General features: G+C 53.4%; 1 protein-coding gene across 8 annotated transcripts in view; it reads left to right on the top strand.

Moving 5' to 3' along the window:
- Positions 1–19,708, top strand: part of CTIF (cap binding complex dependent translation initiation factor) — a 248,619-nt gene extending 228,911 nt beyond the window's left edge. For 7 of the 8 annotated variants that reach the window (XM_081148375.1, XM_081148374.1, XM_081148376.1 and 4 more), the window contains 2 exons: positions 13,916–13,969; positions 15,703–19,708. In XM_081148375.1, the coding sequence (XP_081004501.1) occupies positions 13,916–13,969; positions 15,703–15,918 (270 nt within the window). In that variant the 3' untranslated portion in view covers positions 15,919–19,708. The remainder of the gene's footprint in view (positions 1–13,915; positions 13,970–15,702) is intronic. The other variant, XM_081148377.1, reaches the window with a different exon arrangement.
- Positions 19,709–20,110: the final 402 nt, after the last annotated feature.

Below are 20,110 nucleotides of genomic sequence, written 5' to 3'. Positions count from 1 at the left end.
CATGAGTGAAATCATGTGGTTCTTGTTCTTTGCCATCTTATTTCACTTAGCATGATAGTCTCAAGACCCATCCATGTTGTTGCAAATGGCAGTATTTCATCCTTTTATGGCTGAGTAGTGTTCCATTGTATATACAGGGGGGAACGAAAGTAGTTTGACAGTTGCTCATAGGGAAAATAATGCAGTAATTAATCAATAATAATACAAGAATAAACTGTTCCACGTACTCACAACTGTAAAGCCACTTTAGCCCCACCCTGTATGTGCTGCATCTTTACCCAGTTATCCATCAAAAGCCCTTTAGGTTGTTTCCACGTCTTGGCTATTGTGAGTAATGTAAAGCCAGTGTTTTCAAAAGAATTATCCCCCCAAGTGCTGTCTCTCTGAGGAAACTGAGACACAGAGTGGTTAGCTGTGAAACTCGATTGGTGGGTGACCAAGTCGGGATGAGAAACCAGGCAGCCTCGCTTCACAGCCTCAGTTCCCATCACTGATCTGCTTGTGCAACATCTGTCTTCCCTAATAGACTTAGTAGATCTATGAGGACAGGAGCCATGCCTCCTTGTTGGATGAATGAATGAGTGAATGAAATTATTTCCATCCCTTCAGACTCCCTAGAGGAGAGTGCAGGACCTGTTGTGCTCCAGGCCTGTGTGTCAGGGGAGGCTGCATCCCAGGGGCAGAGAGAGGCCCTTCTAAGTGGCTATGTCGAAGCCAGCACATGCTTTCCTCCCAATCCAATCCACAGGTCTTCTGAGAAGTCCTGTGTGAGGACCTCTAGTCTAGGTAGACCCTCCCCTCAACTTAGAACTTAGTAGAGCCAAGTAGTTGCCCCGGAGCTATGAGTAGAGAGCCTCTGGCCACAGAGGTTAGAGGAGAAGGTCAGAGAAGGCTTTTTGGAGGAGGAGGGTTTTGCAGTCAGTCTTGAGTGAGCCAGTAAATGGAGCCAAGATGGGAGAGGACAGGCCCAGGAGAGACAATGAGGAGCAAAAGCTGGAGGTAGATGAAGACAAGACACAGTCATAGACCTGTGAACAGATGGGTTTGGAGGGACTGGAGGACTGTGACAGGGAGGGGGAGGGATGTAGGGCTCCAGGGGGAAAGTGGGCCAGCAAGCACCTGAGTGCCAGGCTAAGCCCTTCCTCCTCTTGCATCCTGGTGGTCCAAATGTATGGGAGCTACAGAATATTGACTGGTATGCTCACTCATTCATAAAGATCATCTCAATTTAGAAAAAGAGACACCGCATTATGAAAATATGTGTTCTGCTAAGGGTAAGGCTCTGAAGCCAAACAAACTTCCAGGTGCCAATTACTCTTATCTCTGCCTTTGACTTGGCAGGAAGAACTTACCAAATCCCTTCTGCCTGTCCCCAAGCAGCCCCAGGCCCTTTTCTCAGCCCAGGCCTGTCTGCCCTCTATTGGGTGGCTGCTGCTCTGAGTACAAATGCTAATTATGCCCTCAGCACAGCCGTATCATTCTGTGCTTAATTGTGCCAAGCCCAGCTGCCCCTGTCCAGTTGGTCTTGGTCACTGCTTTCCACCTAAACTCACCACAGAACCAGCTGAGCTCCCTCACCCAAAGGACAGGCATCCAGCCCAGCTTTTGCTGCATGGCCTCAAACTTCACCCTCCACCCCAGAAGACTGGCACCTGTGTCTGGTCACTGGGCTCTGCAGGCATTTAATATGCTTAAATACTGCATGCCAAGATTATCGGGCCGAAGAGGACCTGGTTTAAGCAAAAGCTTCTTCAGAATTGCGTGCTCGGTGGCACAGTAAGGAGCCTGTGTGCCCCTCCTCCAGCTCCTCATAGCCCTCGATGGTTACTGTGCCCTCCCCAACTCACATGCCCTGTAAAGTCTGAGAGTGAAAGGAGGGACACCTGGTTAAGTCAGCAAACCATGAAGAACTGTCTAAGAAGATTCTTCCCAGGCTCAAGGAAGGGTGGATGGGCACAGCCCTGCAGATAACCACGTGCCCTGATTAGTGAGCAGGTGGGGGGACCCTGGGCTCTCTGTTCAGAGGCCCTTCCTCTGAAGCTGGGGGTTCACCCTCTGTGGTTCTACCTTCCTTAAGTTCCCGCCCCCCCCGAAGACTGCAGAGAAATGTGCCATCTGTCCACAGTGACCTCCCCACCACCCTTCTTTCTAAGGAAGCCTCTGTGTCTGGCTTCATGGAAGGCAACATCTTGCCCCTCCAGGAGGTGTCCTGTCTTCCCCGAGCTGCCCACCATACTCTGATGGACTTAACCACAGGAGAAGGCAGGAAGGCGGTGGGGGGAGGGGGAGGCCTCGTCCAGGGACTGGGGTGGCTGGGCAGCGGCTCGGCTGCCCGGGAAAGCTTACCCAAAGGAGGAAAGGACTGTTTCGCAAGCGAGGCTGGGCACTCGGAGCTGGCCCGGCGGCCCCTGGCATGCGGCTAGGCCTGTTAGGAAATCAAGGAGCCGCTCTGTCTGCTTTCCAGCAGGCGCCACTTCTCTCTTTCCACTGCTTTGCTCAATTCACAGCGCTGGCTCTGGGGCCAGGCTGGCGGGTGGGCGGGCAGGCGGGCATCCTCTGCCACAGGCCTGGTGCCTGCAAAGCGCCTGCTCTTGCCCCAGCTCATGTTGTCACAAGAGTCCCCGGGCCGAGACTGCAGAATCATGCTGATAAGACCAGCAGGCTGTCGGTGGCCATCTCCCATCTAGGGTGGGAAGACAGGGTGACCCTCGGGGAAGGATTCCAGGCTATTTCCTTCTGGGTTGAGCGTCACTGTCCTTATCTCCTTTCCTGCCAGGCGGGGACTCCTCACTAGTCACACACAAATGAAAACCCCACCCCAGACCCCAGACATACAACCCCCACATCCTTGTAGGGGGGAAGCCTGCCTCTGGCTCCATTCAATCTATCAGTCAGGGGAGCAGGAAGTATGCACTGAGATTATATTATAAATTTGATCCAGAAGGGGGCAGGTTGAGAAGAGCGTCCAAAAATCAGAGCCGCCTTGGTGTCTGCTGTGAAAGCTCTTGGACCTGTCAATCAATTGAGATATTTCTTGGAGGAAAAACAAGCAGGGGGTGGGCCAAAGGCCAATCACTAGGTTCAAGGGCGTCTAGGATAGAGATGGGGGCCATTCGGGGCTGAGTAGGAGGGGTGGGACGGAATAAGAAGAGTGTACACTGCACAGCCCGCACCCGAGCGTCGTGCAGGCCTGAGTGTTGTTGCCATTTCATAGAACATGGGAACATGGGAATAATCGTTGGAATACGGGACTATAGAAAACTGAAGCGCTGAGATGTCAACTGATGGCCCAGTTTCCGAGGCTGTGAGAACTGAAAGCAGAACTCTAACCTTACAACCCCTAACTCTGTGTGTGTGTGTGTGTGTGTGTGTGTGTGTGTGTGTGTGTGTGTCCCGACTTAATGTCCCACCTCAGAAGAGCAGTCTACCCCAGACACGCAGGCTTGCTTTTGGGCTGTACTTCCTGGAGGCAGGGGCTGGCCTAGTTGACCCCTCAAGGTCTCGTTCAAGCCCAGCGGTGGGTGATTCTACAGGCGAGTTGCTATGGGAACTATAACTTTGAATTTCCTGGCTCTGGGGCTGTGAAAATCACAGCCTGAACCTTCCGTTGATGTGGGTTTCTAGATTAATTTCCTGTTTGATTGTTTACTTTAGAGAGCGGAAAATGCCTTTGCAGGCAGCTAGTTCCCTCCACCAAGACGCTTATCACACCCTCCCCCCACCGCCAACAAGGTCAAGTCCAGGACTCAGGTGGGCGGAGGTGGGGAGGCCAGGGGATGGGGCCAGGGACCAGGGGTGGGGGGGGCACATCTAAGAGTAGATGGCAGCCTGAGGCCCCCTCCCCTGCCCTGCCCTTTCCTTGTGCCAGCAGAAGGTCCCAGCCCAGTGACCTGGGAGTTCAGAGACTGCTTGTTGGGGGCCATCTGCCCACCACCTGAGCCCCAGGTCTGGCCCTCAGCCAACCCAAACCCTTCCCATCTCAGGGAGCCGTTTTGTGCTGAGTCAGACACAAAATGCAGTCATTCCTTCAGAGGGATGTCCAGAGGGTACTGTGAGGGGAGGGGGGTGATGGTTTCAGATGCCACCGGACACCCAGTGCCTCCAGGCTGGGCACTGCTGGCCGAGAGCCCAGGGGAAGCTTAGAAAATAACTGCTCCCCACAGGGCCCCGTCACTCCAGCCGAGAGCAATGGACAGTGTGCCCGGTACCATAATTCAGTCCTGTTCCTGGCTCCGGTCCCTGGGGAGCAGTTAACACTGGCAGGCTCAAGCCAGGCTCTGTGGCAGGTGTCACAATCTCCTGCAGTGATGACCACCTCTCATAGGAGCAGGGCTGCTGTGTCACCTTCAGAGCCCTTCTCCCACCCCACCTGCTAAACCCAGCAGAGATAGGCGGGAACACTAACCCGCTTTATAAATGGGGAGCTTGAGGCACAAGAAGGGGAAGTGGACTAGTCCGGAGGTCTACCAACCGGTCAAATAGTACCTGGGGAGGGGTCTCCCAACCCCTTCACTGCCCCTTCCCTTGTCTAGGGGACTATATATTATACCACTTTTGAGAGCAAAAGGAATACTAGTACTAATCAGGTTGGGATGACAGGTGAAAACCAGAAGCATCCCAGGCAAACCAGGATGTGTGTTCACCCCACCTTTTTCCATCCTGTGCCCATTAGCCTTATTTATGTGGGCCTTGCTTGTGGGGCAGTGGTCATGACACTGACTGTGGAGGCAGATGAGACCGGGGTTCAACCCCCGGTTTCTCATTACTGTGTGTTCTTGGGGAAGTCCTTTCCCTCTCCATGCCTCACTTCTGCGGCTATGACATGAAGAAACTGCAGTGGTGTCTGACTCAGATAAACTGGCATACAGGTAAAGTGGCTCTTAAAGTGTGCACACAGCACCCTAGCACACAGCTAGAGCAAGCGCTCAAACATGTAAGCCCTGCACTGACCGAGGACTCAGAAGGTGCTGGTCAGCCCTTGGAGACCCCCTCTTGAAAGGGAAAACCTCAGGGCTGCCTTAGACTTTCTCTGCTTCCCCTTTAGGAGGGATTTGAGTGCACTGGGGCAGTGGACACAGAACAAGCCCCAGAGAGGACAGGCAGGCTCCGGGAAGGGGAGGAGAGGGGAGGGGAGGAGAGGGGAGGGGAGGGGAGGGGAGGGGAGGGGAGGGGAGGGGAGGGGAGGGGAGGGGAGGGGAGGGGAGGGGAGGGAAGGGAAGGGAAGGGAAGGGAAGGGAAGGGAAGGGAAGGGAAGGGAAGGGAAGGGAAGGGAAGGGAAGGGAAGGGAAGGGGCACTAAAGGAGAAGTTGGGAGGTGTTGACAGTGCTCACAGACAAGGTCCCTGGGGTTTCAAACCCCTATCCAGGATCCTGGGAACTCATGGCTGTGGGGACTCCATGAACAGAATTTGCCTCCTGTCCAGGCCACTTGCCAGGGCCTGGCCTCAAAGAGGAGCTACTGGAGCTGGGGCCCCGTCCTCTGGCTCTGATATCTGCAGGATTCAGTGTCTTCTCTGAGCCCCAGATTACGTTTCCACCACCATCACCACCCCCAGGGCCAGCTGTGGGCTGAAGCATTCCCCCGTGTGACATTTACTGTGGCCACTTTGTACGGGGCGGTTTGCAAGCTCGGCAGGAAGGAGGCTAATTATTGCCTCTGGGGCGCCTGGTCCGCAGTTAGGGTGCCTGCCCGCCTGCCCGCCTGCCCGCCTTAGTGGGGAGGGCTGGCAGCCAGGCCACAGGGCACAAGCTTGGACTGAAGTCCAGGTTAGAACCATGAATTTCCTTGACATCTGACCATGGCTACCACACTAGGGCTTCTTACTAGGCTAGTGGAAGAGTGACATTTGGGGTCGATTTCCCTTTCCTGGGATTCTGAAATGCAGACAGGCACAGAGTAGTGATAAGTAATGAACGTAAAGCAACACTGATTTTGTTGTTCTACTGCAGGCTGAGCAGCAAGAGCATGTACACGTGTACCTGTGTCACAGCCCCTCCTGTCTGTTGCAGACTTGACCCTGGCCTCTGGTTACCCCCCTCTCTCCTGCATTCTACCCGCTCAGCTCTGCCGCTAGCCTTGAAACATGCTCATGTCTCTTCCACTTTAACCACCACCCCCTGGACCCTGTGCCAGTCTCTTTCTCCGAGCATCTTACCCTTCTTCTCTTCCATAGGCAAGTTCCAAAACAAAAACCAGAAAGAAAAAGAGAGGGAGAAACAGAGAAGAAAGAACAGGAAACCCCCACAGAAAAGAAAGAAATGGTATACTCTTTCAGTCTCCACTTCCTGAGCCTTGGCCCTCTCCAACCCCACCTTGCCCAGGTCTCCACCTGGCCCGCCCCCTGCACTGAAGTCATCATGGCAAAGGTCACCCGCGCTTTCCTAACCACCAAATCCAGAGAGCCCTGGTCCTTGTTCATCTTACTTGACCTCTCTGAGAATTTGACACCATTGCCCTTCTTAGAACGTTCTTGGCTTCTTTGACATCACTTCTTCCTGTTCCTCTTAACTGTCTGACCATCCCTCTTCCACCTCGGGGGGTTCCTCCTCTCCTACCACCCTTTAGATATTGCTCTTTCCAGGTCTGAAGCCCGTATCCTCTCCCCTCCCCTCCCCTCCCCTCCCCTCCCCTCCCCTCCCCTCCCCTCCCCTCCCCTCCCCTTCCCTTCCCTTCTCTCTCTTCTCCTCTCGTATATTCTAGGTCTTCTCCCAGGACATCTCACTCACGTCCATGGCTTTCACCAGCACCCTGGGCACTGATGATCACAATAGCTAGCCTCCCGCTAGTCATCTTCCCTGATATCCCCAAGGACCATAAATTCAATATTTTTAACACTGAATTTAGAAATGGTGGCACCATCATTTATCTAGTTGACCAAGCCATAAACCTAGGGCTCTCCCTCTTCAAGACTATCCTTTTCCTCACCTTCACTTCTGTCTCCTCGACACACCTCCTCCCGTTGTGCCTGACTCAGTTGAAGCCATCCTAATTTCTCACAGCGGCAGCCTCACTGGTCTCCTTGCCTCCAGTCCCACCACTGCCCTACCAGCTCCAGTCTATTCTCCATACTGTGCAAGAAAGGATCTTTCAAGAATCCAAATACTGTCTTCCTGCTCTCCAGTTTAAAATCTTTCAGTGGCTCTCTAGTCCCTTAGGATAAAACCCAAACTCAGTAGCACTGCCTCTAGAGCCTTTTAGAATGTGGCCCTTGCTTTCTTGACCGTCACGTTCTCTCTCTCCCCACACACCATATATTTTAGCATCTCGACATACTTGTTATTCACCAGTGCACTCTGCTAGTTCACATTTTAGCTTTTGTGCGTCTGCCATATGCCGCTGCTCATGCCTTATGCCTGGCGTGTTCACCACCACCACCATTCCTCCCACTTTAACCACCACTTGTGTTCCAGCCCCACACACCTAGCCCAGCTTCCCCTTATTAGACTATAAGTTGCAAGTCTTATATTCTTGCTATCCTTGTACTTACACAGTATTTAGCACATAGTAGGTGTTGCATAAATGTTGCTGGAAGGAAGGAAGGAAGGAAGGAAGGAAGGAAGGAAGGAAGGAAGGAAGGAAGGAAGGAAGGAAGGAGGGAAGGGAGGGATCAGTGGGTAGATGAATGGACAGTTAGAGGGATGGAAGGATGGATGGGTGGATGGAAGGTTGGATACATGATGTGTGGGCAGACAGAAGGATGTGTGGATAAATGGTTGCATAGGTGGGTGAAAAGATGGAGTAATAACTTGGTGGATGAGTCAGTGGGTGTATGGATGGGTAGGTGGATAAATGGGTGAATGGATAGATAGATAGTGGCCAATGTAGGCACATAATAGGTAAAAATCAATTCAATTTTGCGAAGACTCGGGTTGATTGTTGTCACCAGTCAACAAAATTGAGAATTATAAGCTCCAACCATCAATATAAAGTAGCTAATGTGGGAGAAATTAAAATAATTCTCCAAGAAAGATGATGCTGACCCAGGACTTCTATGCACCTTCTGGATCTTCTCAGACTTGCTGTCTCTTTGGCTTGTTCAAGACACTTAACTACCGAGCCTCGGTTTCTCTGCATTAAGTAGAGATAATAATGCCTGTGGTCTTTTGCTGTCTCTACGAGCGTGTCACAAGGGTAAGCGGGATGGTGTATACAAAGTGTGTCAAGATCTTCAGGGAAGATACATGTTTATAAAGATACATATTTAATAGCAATAATCACACCTTGTATTTGAATCAAGCTTTGTACTTTTCAAAGCTCTTTCATAGACATTATCTCAATTGGCTCTCAAAACAATTCTAGGCAGGTATTATCCCCGTTCTCAAGTGAGGAAACTGAGGTGCAGAGTGATTAAGTGACATGCCCAGGGTCCTTTTAGTGAGTAGCAGGTCTTCTGACTCCAAGCCCTCTGCACATTTTTGGTGACAGTGTTTTTAGGATAGATTATCTACTTCTCTGCCTCCCCGAAGAGACCCAGGCTTAATTAACCCTCTTCTTGATGACTCAAAGTCAGTATCATGAACATCAGGTCCTCTAGACTCAGCTGTAGATGCTGATCCAGGTCCATCAGAGGTGCAAGGTGGAGGGGCCGGGACTCATACCTGAGGACACTCATGAGACACAGGTGGCCATGTGTAGCCCCCCACCCCAGTCACCGTCCCAGACCACTTGCCATGCATCAGGGGCTCTTTTTTGCCTCTGCTGCATTCTTCTCCCTCTCCCCTTTCTCTCCACCATCTGCATTTCTGCCCATCGCTGTGGCTTCCTGGGCCCCTGCAGTCCTCCACCTCCCACCCTCTGCTCTTCCTTCTCTCTCCTCTTTCTGCAACTTCTACCCCACCCTCAGCTGGTCCTGCCCCAGCCCTGGCCCTTTCACAGACCCAGCCAGCCAATTAGAGCTCTAGACCGTTCCCCAGAAAACCAACCAAGCACATGCATGCACTCTGAAATCATCTCACTTTTGGTCCTTTGTTGCTGCTCCCAGCCTACCCTCGGCTACCCACAAAGGAGGGGGGCTCCTGCAGGCAGGGTGTGAGCTGAGCTTTCACTGTGGCTGTATTAGGCTTCTTGGATTTGTTCTACAAGGTTGAAACCGTGCTGTTGGTGAGCTGAGGTGGTCAGGGTGGGCTGCCTGCCTCAGGCTGGCACTCACTCCTTCCTAGTAAGACAAGAAGCTGTCATCTCCAGTGCTCACTTGCCTCCCACACACGAAGGCAGCCCCATGGGTCCTTCCATCAGCACCCTCTTTCCCTTTCCATGGGGTGGCATCCCAGGCAACCAGCCTGACTCCATCCTGGGCATGCCTTGGGCAGCATGCCCATGCCCTGTGGACCTTCCATCGGGGATGCTGGGATGCTCCCACCAGGCTGCCTTTCTCCCTAGTTGCTATCGGGCCTCCCACAGCCTGACTCCAAGCACCTTGGCCTCTCCCCGAGGGAGGATGTGATGGGTGTGCCCACAACAAGTCTCCGGCAGAGACAATAGGACAGGAATGCATTAGCTTCCGAACAAACACTGTGTGGGCTCGCACAACTGCCTTGGATTCCCGTCCAAGAAATACATTTCGCTGTTCGAGGGCGAGGGTGGCTGGCCTGCCCCAGCCCGCCCACACCCCTTTCTGTGCCAGAGACTTTGATGAGTGGGCTGCTCCTTCCCCCACCCCGGAGCCTTCAGCCCCCCAGCCTGGGCAGCCCTTCCCCATCATTCAGCTTTTCTTCCGAAGAGTGAGAGCAGAGGGCAGAGACAGTCCTGCCCACCCAAAGAGTGCCTGCTCCTGCCACCACTTTTTTTAAACACTTTTTTATTGTGGTAAAATGTACATAACATAAAATTGATCGTTTTAGCCATGTTTAAGTGTACAGTTCAGTGGCATGAAGTACATTAATATTGTTGTGAGACCATCACCACCTTTTACCTCCAGACCTTTTTCATCTTCCCAACTGAAGCCCTGCGCCCAACAAACAACTCCCCGTTACTTCTCCCACCAGCCCCTTGGCAACCACCAGTCTACTTTCTGTCTCTGAATTTGACTATTCCAGGCACCTCATGTAAGTGGAATCATACAGTATTTGTTCTTTCGTGTCTGGTTTATTTCACTTAGCATAATGTCCTCAAGGCTCACCCATGTTATAGCTTGTGTCAGAATTTATTTCTCCCTTTGTAAGGCAGAATAACATTCCATTATATGTAGAGACCACATTCAGTTTATGCACCCATCTGTTGATGGACACTTGGGCTGCTTCCCCCTCTGGCCTATTGCGAACAGAGCTGTAGTGAGCCTGGGTGTGCATGTGTCTGAGTGGCCACTCCTTTTGAAACTGTCTAGAGTTCAATAAGGCATCATCTCCAGAAGATCCCAAATAGAACCTACATGAACAAGAGAGTTCATCGGGCCCCTCAACTTAGTTGCAGGGATTTGTTTTTATAAAAACTAGTTGTCCTTAGGAAAAAGCAGAGCCCTGAAGAAATGAACACAGAACAGGTAGGTTTGGGCCAAGGTGGAAAAGAGTGGAAAGATCTTGTTCTTGGGACCCTGCCCGCAAAGGACAAGTCAAGGACAGATTCCTGGGAAGCTGTTGATCACCCAGAGGCATGGGAGCCTCTAAGAGGACATTGAAAGGTGACCCTGGAGGGAACCTCTGTAGAGCTGAGTCTAGGGCTTCCCACTGTGAGGCAGGCCAGCCTCTAGTTTTGCCACAAAGAGCAACAGGGTGCCCCTTCCTGCCTGGGACAGTTGGGGAAAGCTCCCTTGGGTGGGAGTTAAAGGGGACACTCTGCAGCCCCTTCAGCTCTAAAGCTTTAAGGATCTGCCCTCAAAAGCCAGCAGTGAGACCCAAGTCAGCGTTTAGGGTAGACCAGACATGGTCTGCAGCCACGATTCCCTCGGTGAACTCTGCATCTCAGCATCTGTGAAGGACATGCACAATGAACATCAGTCCTCCCAACTTCCTTGAGAAAACCCAGCAGGCACCATGTGATTTTTAGCTTAACACAGACTTTACCAAGCCACCAAATGAAAGATAAGGTTGGAGGAGAGGCTCTGGGGTTGAGAGCCCCCTCCCCAGTCCTTCTTTACCCTGGAAACCAGGAGCCCAGGGCCCCTCAAGGAGGGAGGAGGACAGTGGCATGGGCACGGTCCCCAGGAGCAGGCCCCGGGGGAGTTTGGGCATGCAGGGGGGAGGAAAGGACATGCACAGGAAGTAGGCCAGTCACAAACATTTGGGGAAGAATAGGGACAGAGTAGAAAGGCATGGACCTGTTCCGCTGTTCTGAACCTTTACCGGGGAGCAGATGGGGGGGGCATGCCTGGGGCAGCAGAGAAATGAGGAGGAGGAGACACTTGCTCATCAGGACAAAGTGCTCAGCTGACAAGAACATGGAGGCTCCAGGAGGCTTTCCACACAGAAATCCCAAGGGCTCTCTGGCCAGTGTGGCTCAGTGCTTGAGTGTCGACCCATGAACCAAGAGGTCACCAGTTTGATTCCAGTCAGGGCACATGCCTGGGTTGTGGGCTCGATCCCCAGTAGGGGGCGTGCAGGAGGCAGCCAATCGATGTTTCTATCTCTCTATCCCTCTCCCTTCCTCTATCTCTGAAATCAACAAAAACATATTTTACAAAAAAAAGAAGTCCCAAGGGCCACCTGAAGGGAAAAGCACTCACATTTCAGAGCGTGCAGAACTTGTCAGGCCCTGGCTCTTCATGGTATTTCCCATAATGATACCTCACTTGTCCCTAAACCTCAGAAGGCTTAAGAAGCTCATCTCAGGACAGAACATGGCCCCAGGTTCATCTCAATTCACCATGACAGACATTTATTGAGCACCTACTATGTGTCAGCCAACGTGCTAGGTGCACGGAGCTGACCCCTTCCTTCCTTCCCATAAGCTCCCAGTGCTGCCTGTTCCCCTCCTCCCCACCCAGCTGCCACCGCCCTCTCTCCAAGAGTTCCCTTCCCCCTAGATACCCCGCTTTTCCCCTTTCTTGTGGTTTCTACCAGCAATTTCTATTTTAAGGATTTTTTCCCCACTAAGCCCTACAGGGAACCTATGAGGGAGTGGTTACCATAAGACAGAAGTTCTAGCAAACGTCACAGAGTTCTCAAATCAGTCCCTGTCCTTCCTGCAGAGAAAAAGGAGCTAGGTCCACTTCTCCATCCCCCCTCCACCCGCTATTCCCATCCTTGGTAGTCACAGGACCCTCCCAATCTATGAACCACCCCCTCCCAGAGCAGGCTGGATTGGATGCTGGACTCAGGTAGGCCTGCTACGGGGTGAGTCAGCTCCCCTCAACTTTTTCCAAAATGTGCTTCCTGTTCTTTACTCCGGCCTCCTAGATCTTCTAGATGAGGGAGCCCTTTCCCTGTGTGCCCCCAGAGCTCCTCCAGGCACTGGCTGGGCGGAAGCCTCCCTCAGCTCTCTTTGAAGGCTTGTAGACCTGGGAGGCAAGAAAACTCCAGGAGCGGACACCAGTGTATGCCGAGAGGGACAGCTGGATGCTGCAGAGTATTCCACTGTGTCATAATTATTTAATAATGTTCAAGTTATTTTCAGTCTTTTACTGTAGCAATAGTACAGGGAAAACTTTGTATGTGTGCCCTGCATGTGTATACGTACATGTATAGGATCAATTCCTAGAAGTGATAGTGTCGGGTCACACGGGGTTTGTACGCTTACAATGCTATAATTATCACCAAGTTGCCATCTAAAGAGTTAAACTAACTTCTGTTTCCACAAGCACTGTATGTCTGCAGATTCACCAGTTATAACTTTGCGCCCTGTCTGCTCCAGTGAGAAGGGTGTGTGGGGTGGGGGTTCCATATCCCCTCATCATGTGCACCAGGGCGTCCTGTGGATGAGCTGCCTCTCAGGGTTAGCCCTTCCCACTTGCAGACTCCCAGCAGGGTGGTTTTCTCCCTGACTCCCGAAGAGTATTGTTAACAAATATTTCGAAGTGCCTACTGTGTGCCTGGCACTGTTCCTGGTGCTGGACAGAGCAGTGGACAAAACCGAAGCCCTGTCCTCATGGAACTTGCCTTCCAGCCAAGGGAGACAGACAACAGACTGACAAGTAGATGCCATGTCAGGGGTGAGATTTGTTAGAGGTAAAGCAGGAGGTCGACAGGGCTGGTCAGTTATACACAGGCCAGTCAGAGAAGCCTTGGCCGATGGGTGATATTGTACAGAACCTGAATAAAGCGAGGGAGGGAGGTTTGAGGATATGTAGTGGCTGAGAATCTCCAGGTGACACAAGCGTTGTATACTTAAAATGGTGAATTTGATGTTATATGAATTATATCTCAATTTAAAAAGCAAAAGAGAGGGGCTGAGAGAATGAGACAAAGCAAGTAGAGGGAAGCCTGGATGGAGGGGTGACCAGTTCCAGTGCTGGGCAGGCTGGCCATAGCCTTGGTCAAGAAGCAATTCCAGCCTCTGGTGAAGTCAGTGGGGGCATGGTTTTGCAGAAAAGCACTTTGATGTCCAGGAGTCCTCCCGTAGCCAGGGCCCAGGAGTACCCAGAACCACTGCTGAGCCTCCCCTCAGCAGTCAGGAAGTCTTTAAGCTAATTTCATTTCTCTGAGGATTTTCGCTGACCAGTTGTTAACAGCCAATGATCCTTGCCACCACCTTCAAACCCACATGTAGCCTTGCTTTGCTATGGCCTCTAATCGCAGCCTTCTGACCTGGCCGGGGGGTCCAGATTGTATGTCCACAGCAGTCCTCCTGCGGCTCAGATCTGGTCCTGGTGCTGAGTTTCTGCTGCCCTCTAATCCTTGGAGATGCTTGTTCCAGGCTGCACCAGGGCTGGGGTGGGGGGGCCTGGCTGCTGGGCGCTGGGAGCTGGCACCCTAAGTGGTGATCTCTGGTGCTGACTTCAGCAGCACATATACTAAGAGGTGGTCTCTGCCTCTCTCCTCCACAGCTCTTGCAGTCTCAGGATGTGAAGGAAGATGCTGTCCTGTGTTGCTCCATGGAGGTAAGCAGTGTACTTCAGACACCTCTGACCTCAGAGTTGTGGGGCTGGTAGGAATGGCTTCCTGAATTGTCAACCCAAAACCAGAGTAAATGTTGATGGGGAGACCTGCCCACAGCTGGCTCAAGGGGCAGAGAACTGCTGGCTCATCTAGAGGGAAATATTGAGTGCTGGCATTGTCACTTTCCCTCTGTCCTCAAGGCCACCCTCTCCTTGCATCAGGCATACCACCCAAATGACCTAAGAGATTCCAAGTGACCCTCTGTCCCCAAATATCTCCCTGAGCTTTGGTACTATGGAGTTTGGGGAGGTGCCTGAGGTTTGAATCCCTGCCCCCCTCCCCCGTTTGCACTGACCCATTCAAAGGAGCCCCTTGGGAGGTGCCATGCCCGTTCCCAAGGTGTGGCCACTGCTCCTTGAAACTCTTCCTCTGGGATCTTTCTTCAGACACTTGGCTCTGGCCTAGTCACTAGGACAAACCTTTGCCCTCGGAAAACTGCCCAGAGCCATTCAGAGTGTAGTGCAGTGAGGGGAGGGGCCTCCAGCCTGGGCACCAGGACACGTCAGGCTGTGTAAGCACACCTCTCAGGTGGCTCCTGCCCGGCTGCCAAGGCCACTCCCAAGAATCTCAGAGTCCAGAAGTTCTGGGAGCCCAGAAGTGCTGGGAACCCAGACAGCAGCCTTAGGTGGAAGGGACAGTCCCTCTGTTCATTCATTGGGCTCCAGCTGGGTGCCCTACATGGGGACTTGGGGTGGGGGAGATTGGGGAGAAGGAGAAGGTATGTTCCCTGCCCGTCTGGCCAGGGCTAGATATCACACACACACACACACACACACACACACACACACACTGGGTGGGGCGGTGGAGAGAATAGCGTGAGTACAGAGCATACATCCCTAAAGATTCCAGGGAGAGGGGTCAGGGTGGGCCCACGAGGTTAAAAAAGGTTTTGTGAAGATGAGAGAGCCTTGAAAACTGGGTGGGATGAGGCTGGGGTGGGGCAGAGATGGAGACTGAGACTATATGGAAAGAACCTGCAGGGGCTGCTGGCCAAGCGAGCACAGATCCAGAGGTTGGGGCTCCTTCCCAATGGGGGCTTTTCTAGATTATTGGGGGCCTCTCTTGAGGGTAAACCCTCTGGCTGGCCCTCTGCCCCAGTTCATATTTCTCTTCATGTCACAAGTGTGGGCAGAGGTCAGTGCTGGGGGTGGGGAGGTGGGATTGGAGGCAGGAGAGAAGGGAAGAGGGAAATAGGAGACCTTATCCTGCTCTCCTGCTCTCAGGTTCCACATGTGCACACACAGGTAATAATGACAGCTCATTCCAGAGAGACATCCTAGCAGGTGAAAATTAACACAGTGCGGCCTGATCACCTTTGAAGGGAGCAGGTCACACAGCCACTGAGGGTGTAGTCAGTAGTCAGGGAAGGCTTCCTGTAGGAGGGAAAACTCTCGGGTGAAAGGGAGAAGTGGTGTGTTCCTGGTAAGGGCTTTTTTCAGCCTTGGGCAGCAGACACTATTCTGATCCCTCTTATATCTGCCAACAGATTGGTGGTTAAATGTGGGCTATCACACTCCCCCACCCCCACCCCCAATGTCACAGAGGCCTGGGCCTGCACCTTCCTGAGATAATCTAGCTATTTCTTGTCCCTGCCCCCAGCTCACCCAACCAAGGTGGGTCAGAGGACCACCACAGGGCCCACGTCCTATGCTAACCCCCACTTCTCTGCCCACAGCTGCAGAGCACAGGCCGGCTGCTGGAGGAACAGCTGCCCGAGATGATGACCGAGCTCCTGGCCAGTGCCCGAGACAAGATGCTGTGCCCCTCAGAGTCGATGCTGACCCGGTCACTGCTGCTGGAGGTCATTGAGCTCCATGCCAACAGCTGGAACCCTCTGACACCCCCCATCACACAGTACTACAACAGAACCATCCAGAAACTGACAGCCTGACAGCCAGGGGCCTGGCGGGCGGCCCGCGGGCAGCTGGGGCCCTGGTGCACAGGGCCAGATGGACAGGCGGGAGGACAGGGGTGGCCCTGGAGAAAGAAATGGGGAGGAAGTCAGGCAGAGCCGGAGGCCAATCTGGAGCCGGGCGGGAAAGGGATCAGATCCCTAGGAGCGCCCCCCAGCCGAGCCCTCCCAGCCCCAGCATGCGGCAGCTTCATCAGCAAGGGAAGCATGTTTCTTTTTCATGGTGGCCCGGCCCTCGCCCCTCCTCACTCCCTCCTCCCCTACCCGCTCCCATCAAACGAGTCCCCCCCACAGGGCTTTGTGCAAGGGGTTTCATCTCTGTGACTCCTCCTCTGAGGCCAGCAGCCCGGCACACCAGGGCACCGCTTGGGTCAGAAAGGACCTCAGAAGGCTGAAAAAGTGGGTCGGAGACGGGCTTGCATTGTTCCTGCATGCTGTCAGCCACAGTGGCCAACTGGCAGCAGGCGACGTGTAGCAGATGTCCCAGAGGACAAAGGCAGACACGGTCCCCACCAGCCGCCCGTAATTGACGGCCTTTGTCTATGCGGTTGAGCTGGGGGACAGAGGCATCCCTTCTCCTCCAACCTTCACGCTCCACCACCCCCCAACTTCCAAGTCGCCCTCCCCCCCGCCCCCAAGCCTCAGGCCCAGGCCTTGGAGCAGGCAAGGGAGCGGGAGTTTGTAGTTCTACTTGCACTCTTTTGTTTTATTGTGTTATATTTTTCAAAAGTCAGCTGCTTTGAAGTCTCCTCTCTCAATGAAAGAGCCGGCTCACACAGGCAGCACTGAGGACCCCGATTAGTGGGAGATCAAACCTGCCCCCCTCTGGAAGGATTCTAGCCACAGACAGCTTGCCAGTAGCCAATTAGGGTAATTGGAAACTTCTGCCCTGGTGGGGGTCCCGCTGGAACCTGTGCCCCTGGCTCCCAGCACCTCCCTTCTCTTATTCTAGCCGTGCTCTCTCAAAGGGCCAATACCATCACGCTGGGAGAGCATTAAGCCTGGTACTGGCCTCGGGCCTTGTGGTGAACCAGGCACAGAATAGGCTGGCAAACTAAAACCGAAACGCTAGGGGACATTTTCTGCTCCACACATAGGTCTTGTCCCAAGCTCTGAGTGGGGGGAAGGTGGGAGGGTGGGGCTACCTGGCTTTCCAGGACTCGAGGTTTAGCTAAATGGTCTGTGTTACTGCCCTAACCTCATCACAGGCAAGATCTGGGAGCCCAGCCCTCCCACAGCCAAGATCCCCATGCTCCAGGAGGGCTCTGGGCACTGCAGCCTCAGGGCTATTGGAAAAGGGAGTGTCCATTGAGTCATGAGCAGGGCAGTCAGGTGACCAGGCAAGGATGCCAGACAGCTTTCCAGGCTGGGAACAAGGCTGGGGCTTCCTGGAGGAGTCAGGTCCTGTGAGCTGCCCCTTCCCTGTTGGAGGAGGGCGGGGATCGGGCTCGGGGAGGCTGTCACTGGCGTCTGCACAGCCCCACCTCCAGGGTCTGGAGCTCACACTTTGATGAGCCCCCAGAAAATGACCTCAGCCCAGCAGCTTCCTTATTTACTCCTTTACTGAGGCCAGGCACACTCTGGGTCACTGGAGGCAGCTTGGCTGCCTGATCCAATCAGGCTGGCTAGGAGGTGAGGGCTGGAGGAGGTTTCACCTCGTTGACCCCGAGTCTAGGAGAGCAGGCGAGGTGGGGTGGGGAGCAGGTTCCCCAGTGCTCCCTGGCTTTCCCACCAGCTACAACCTGCCTCCCAGCCCCGGGATGGGAGCCTGTGCCAGTCCCCAAAAAGAACCTGTGTGGGGCACAGATTTACCTGGAACAGGTCTGTTGCCTCTGTCAAAAAGCCAGTGCCGCCCGTAGCCCCAGCCTTTGCCTTTTCCTTCTTCCCAAGTTTTCTCAAGCTTCTCCTCACCGCCTTTCCTCCTCGGCCTGCACCTTTAGCCCAACCTGGGGCCCAGAGACACCAGAGGCCCCACAGGAGGCCTTGGAAGAGCTAAGCTGATGTTAGGAGGCTCAGAGAGGACACTGGGGAAATCATGATCTCGAGGAGTCAGGAGGCCTTCCCCAGGCAGGCAGCCGCTCCCTGACAGTCCTCAGAGGGACACACCTGTGCTGAAATGGGTCTTGCTTCCTGTGTGTGTGTGTGTGTGTGTGTGTGTGTGTGTGTGTGTGTGTGTGTGTGTGCGCGCGTGCGCATCTGCTGAGAAAAAAACAGGGCCCAGAGGAAGGGAGAGGCTTAGGAGTAGGTGCAAGTTGAGGAGGCAGGAGAGTGGGGTCTCCCACCTCCACCCCGGCTCAGAGAGCAAGTTTCATGCAGGGGCCCCAGACACTGAGTGCAGGGGCTGATGTTCCCAGGAAAGCCAAGACAGGTAGCATCATGGGCACCGTGGGCCTCATGCCCCTTCCTTCTAAGTGGCCCTCCTTGGTGGTCTTGCCTCAGGGCCAACCCTTCCTGGACTGTTAGGACCAGAGTGTGAAGAAGTGAGATATAAATATGTATACATATATAAATATATTTTTAATTACGTGTCGTGTCACCGTGGCTCCAGACATATGGTTTGCCTAGTTTATTCCATTGCTTGAAAGCACTTCCTGGCCAATCCGAAAAACATTTTAAGCTGTTTTTCTAAATGCAGGTTGCTGCTACTTTTTCAGATATGGAAGGAAATAACAGTAAAGGCTAAAATCTGAGACTAAAGCAGCTTCCCATGAGAGAGGACTCAGACAGGAACTGGGGAGCAGAAGTGGGCACCCCACAGGCCCCCTCCCCAAGCCAGGCCCCCCCCTCTGCTGAGTGAGGAAGGCCATATCCAAGTTGACCTCTGAATGTACTTGATGGGGGGCAAGACTGGATATTGCATTTCTATAGTTTGCGTTGTTTTCCCCACTGGCCCGCGGCTTTCCTGGCTTTTACTGCAGAGGCAAAGTCCAGCCATCTGATGTTGATTCTGTCTCAGTCTCTCCCCTGCCAGTCAAGACGAAGTAGTCATTGTTTTCCTCTCAGGCAGCCAGCCTGCTCGCCACAGTCTTGCTCCCCTAGGCCTTGTGGCTTTGCCTAAGCTCTGGGACCACAGCCCCGAGAAGGTTCCCAACCTTCCCTGGACCAGGTGGGAGTCCCACCATCCTCCGTGAGGAGTGTGCCCCTTACAAACCCAGTTTCGTCCGTTCGTCCTTCCTTAACCAGTCTGTAAACCTTCAAGGTTTGGGGATCATCCTGTCCATTCATGTAAATGTAAATGTTGGCCGAATCGGTATTTATTCTAATTTTTATTTTATTTTATTTTATTTTCTCGGGGGGATGGGGAGGGGGGTGTGGGAAATGTACCATTGATCACACCCTGGGCAGCTGCAGGAGGCGGGCCCAGGCCGCCAGGCTGCCAGGAGTCGCAGCCCCTTGGGGCCGCCCCAGACACCAGGGCCCAGTCTTATCTGGCATCAGAAACCAGCCAGAGTTCCTCATATGACAGGCTCTTGGGGCCTGCCGGTGGAGTCCTGTCTCTCAGCTGCTGGGCGCTCTGTTGGGAAACCTCTGGCTGGGCCTGTGAGGATGCAGATCCGACAGAAGACAACTTTCCTCTACTGGGAACACTTGTGCAGAAGGGTTGCCCGCCTCTCCTGAGCCAGCTGGGAGCCTGGCGGGCGGGACCTACCTCCCTGGAGCAGGGGCCTGGGGCTTCCCGCCAAAGCTGCAGCGGAATCCTGCTCATGCAACCACTCTCCTCCCTCAGTATGTCCTGCTTTCCAGCTGAACCCAAACTACCAGTGGGTTTAAAAAATAAACAACACCAAAAAACAAAAATGCCCTGAATTTGTGTTCTTTGTGAGATCGGCGAAGGAATTCTCTCCCAAAGGCTTTTGTGCCTCAGCTGGTGTTGGCAGAGGCCTTGGATGAGCCTCTACGCAGGCTGTGAGGTGATGAGAAGATTCCCTACAGTTTGACTGCCTTGGGAAGCAGGGCAGAGACTGGGGCCTGGAGAAGATTGTGAAGGAGTGACCTAGGAGACTTACACCCCGCAAGCTGAGAACTGTGCCCTGTCCACGGTGGTAGGATGAAGCCAGTCCTGCAGAAAATGGCTTTTACACCAAAGATCTGTTTTGCTGCCTGTTTAACCAGCCCACCACCCAACACTTACCCCTTCCTGGAATGGCATTGTCTGTGCATTTGGCAGTGA

Source organism: Miniopterus schreibersii, assembly GCF_964146895.1.
Source record: "Miniopterus schreibersii genome assembly, chromosome: 10".
NCBI classification, from domain to species: Eukaryota; Metazoa; Chordata; class Mammalia; order Chiroptera; family Miniopteridae; genus Miniopterus; species Miniopterus schreibersii.
The sequence above is the reverse complement of the archived record's forward strand: the minus strand, read 5'-3'. Positions and strand labels throughout refer to the sequence as shown.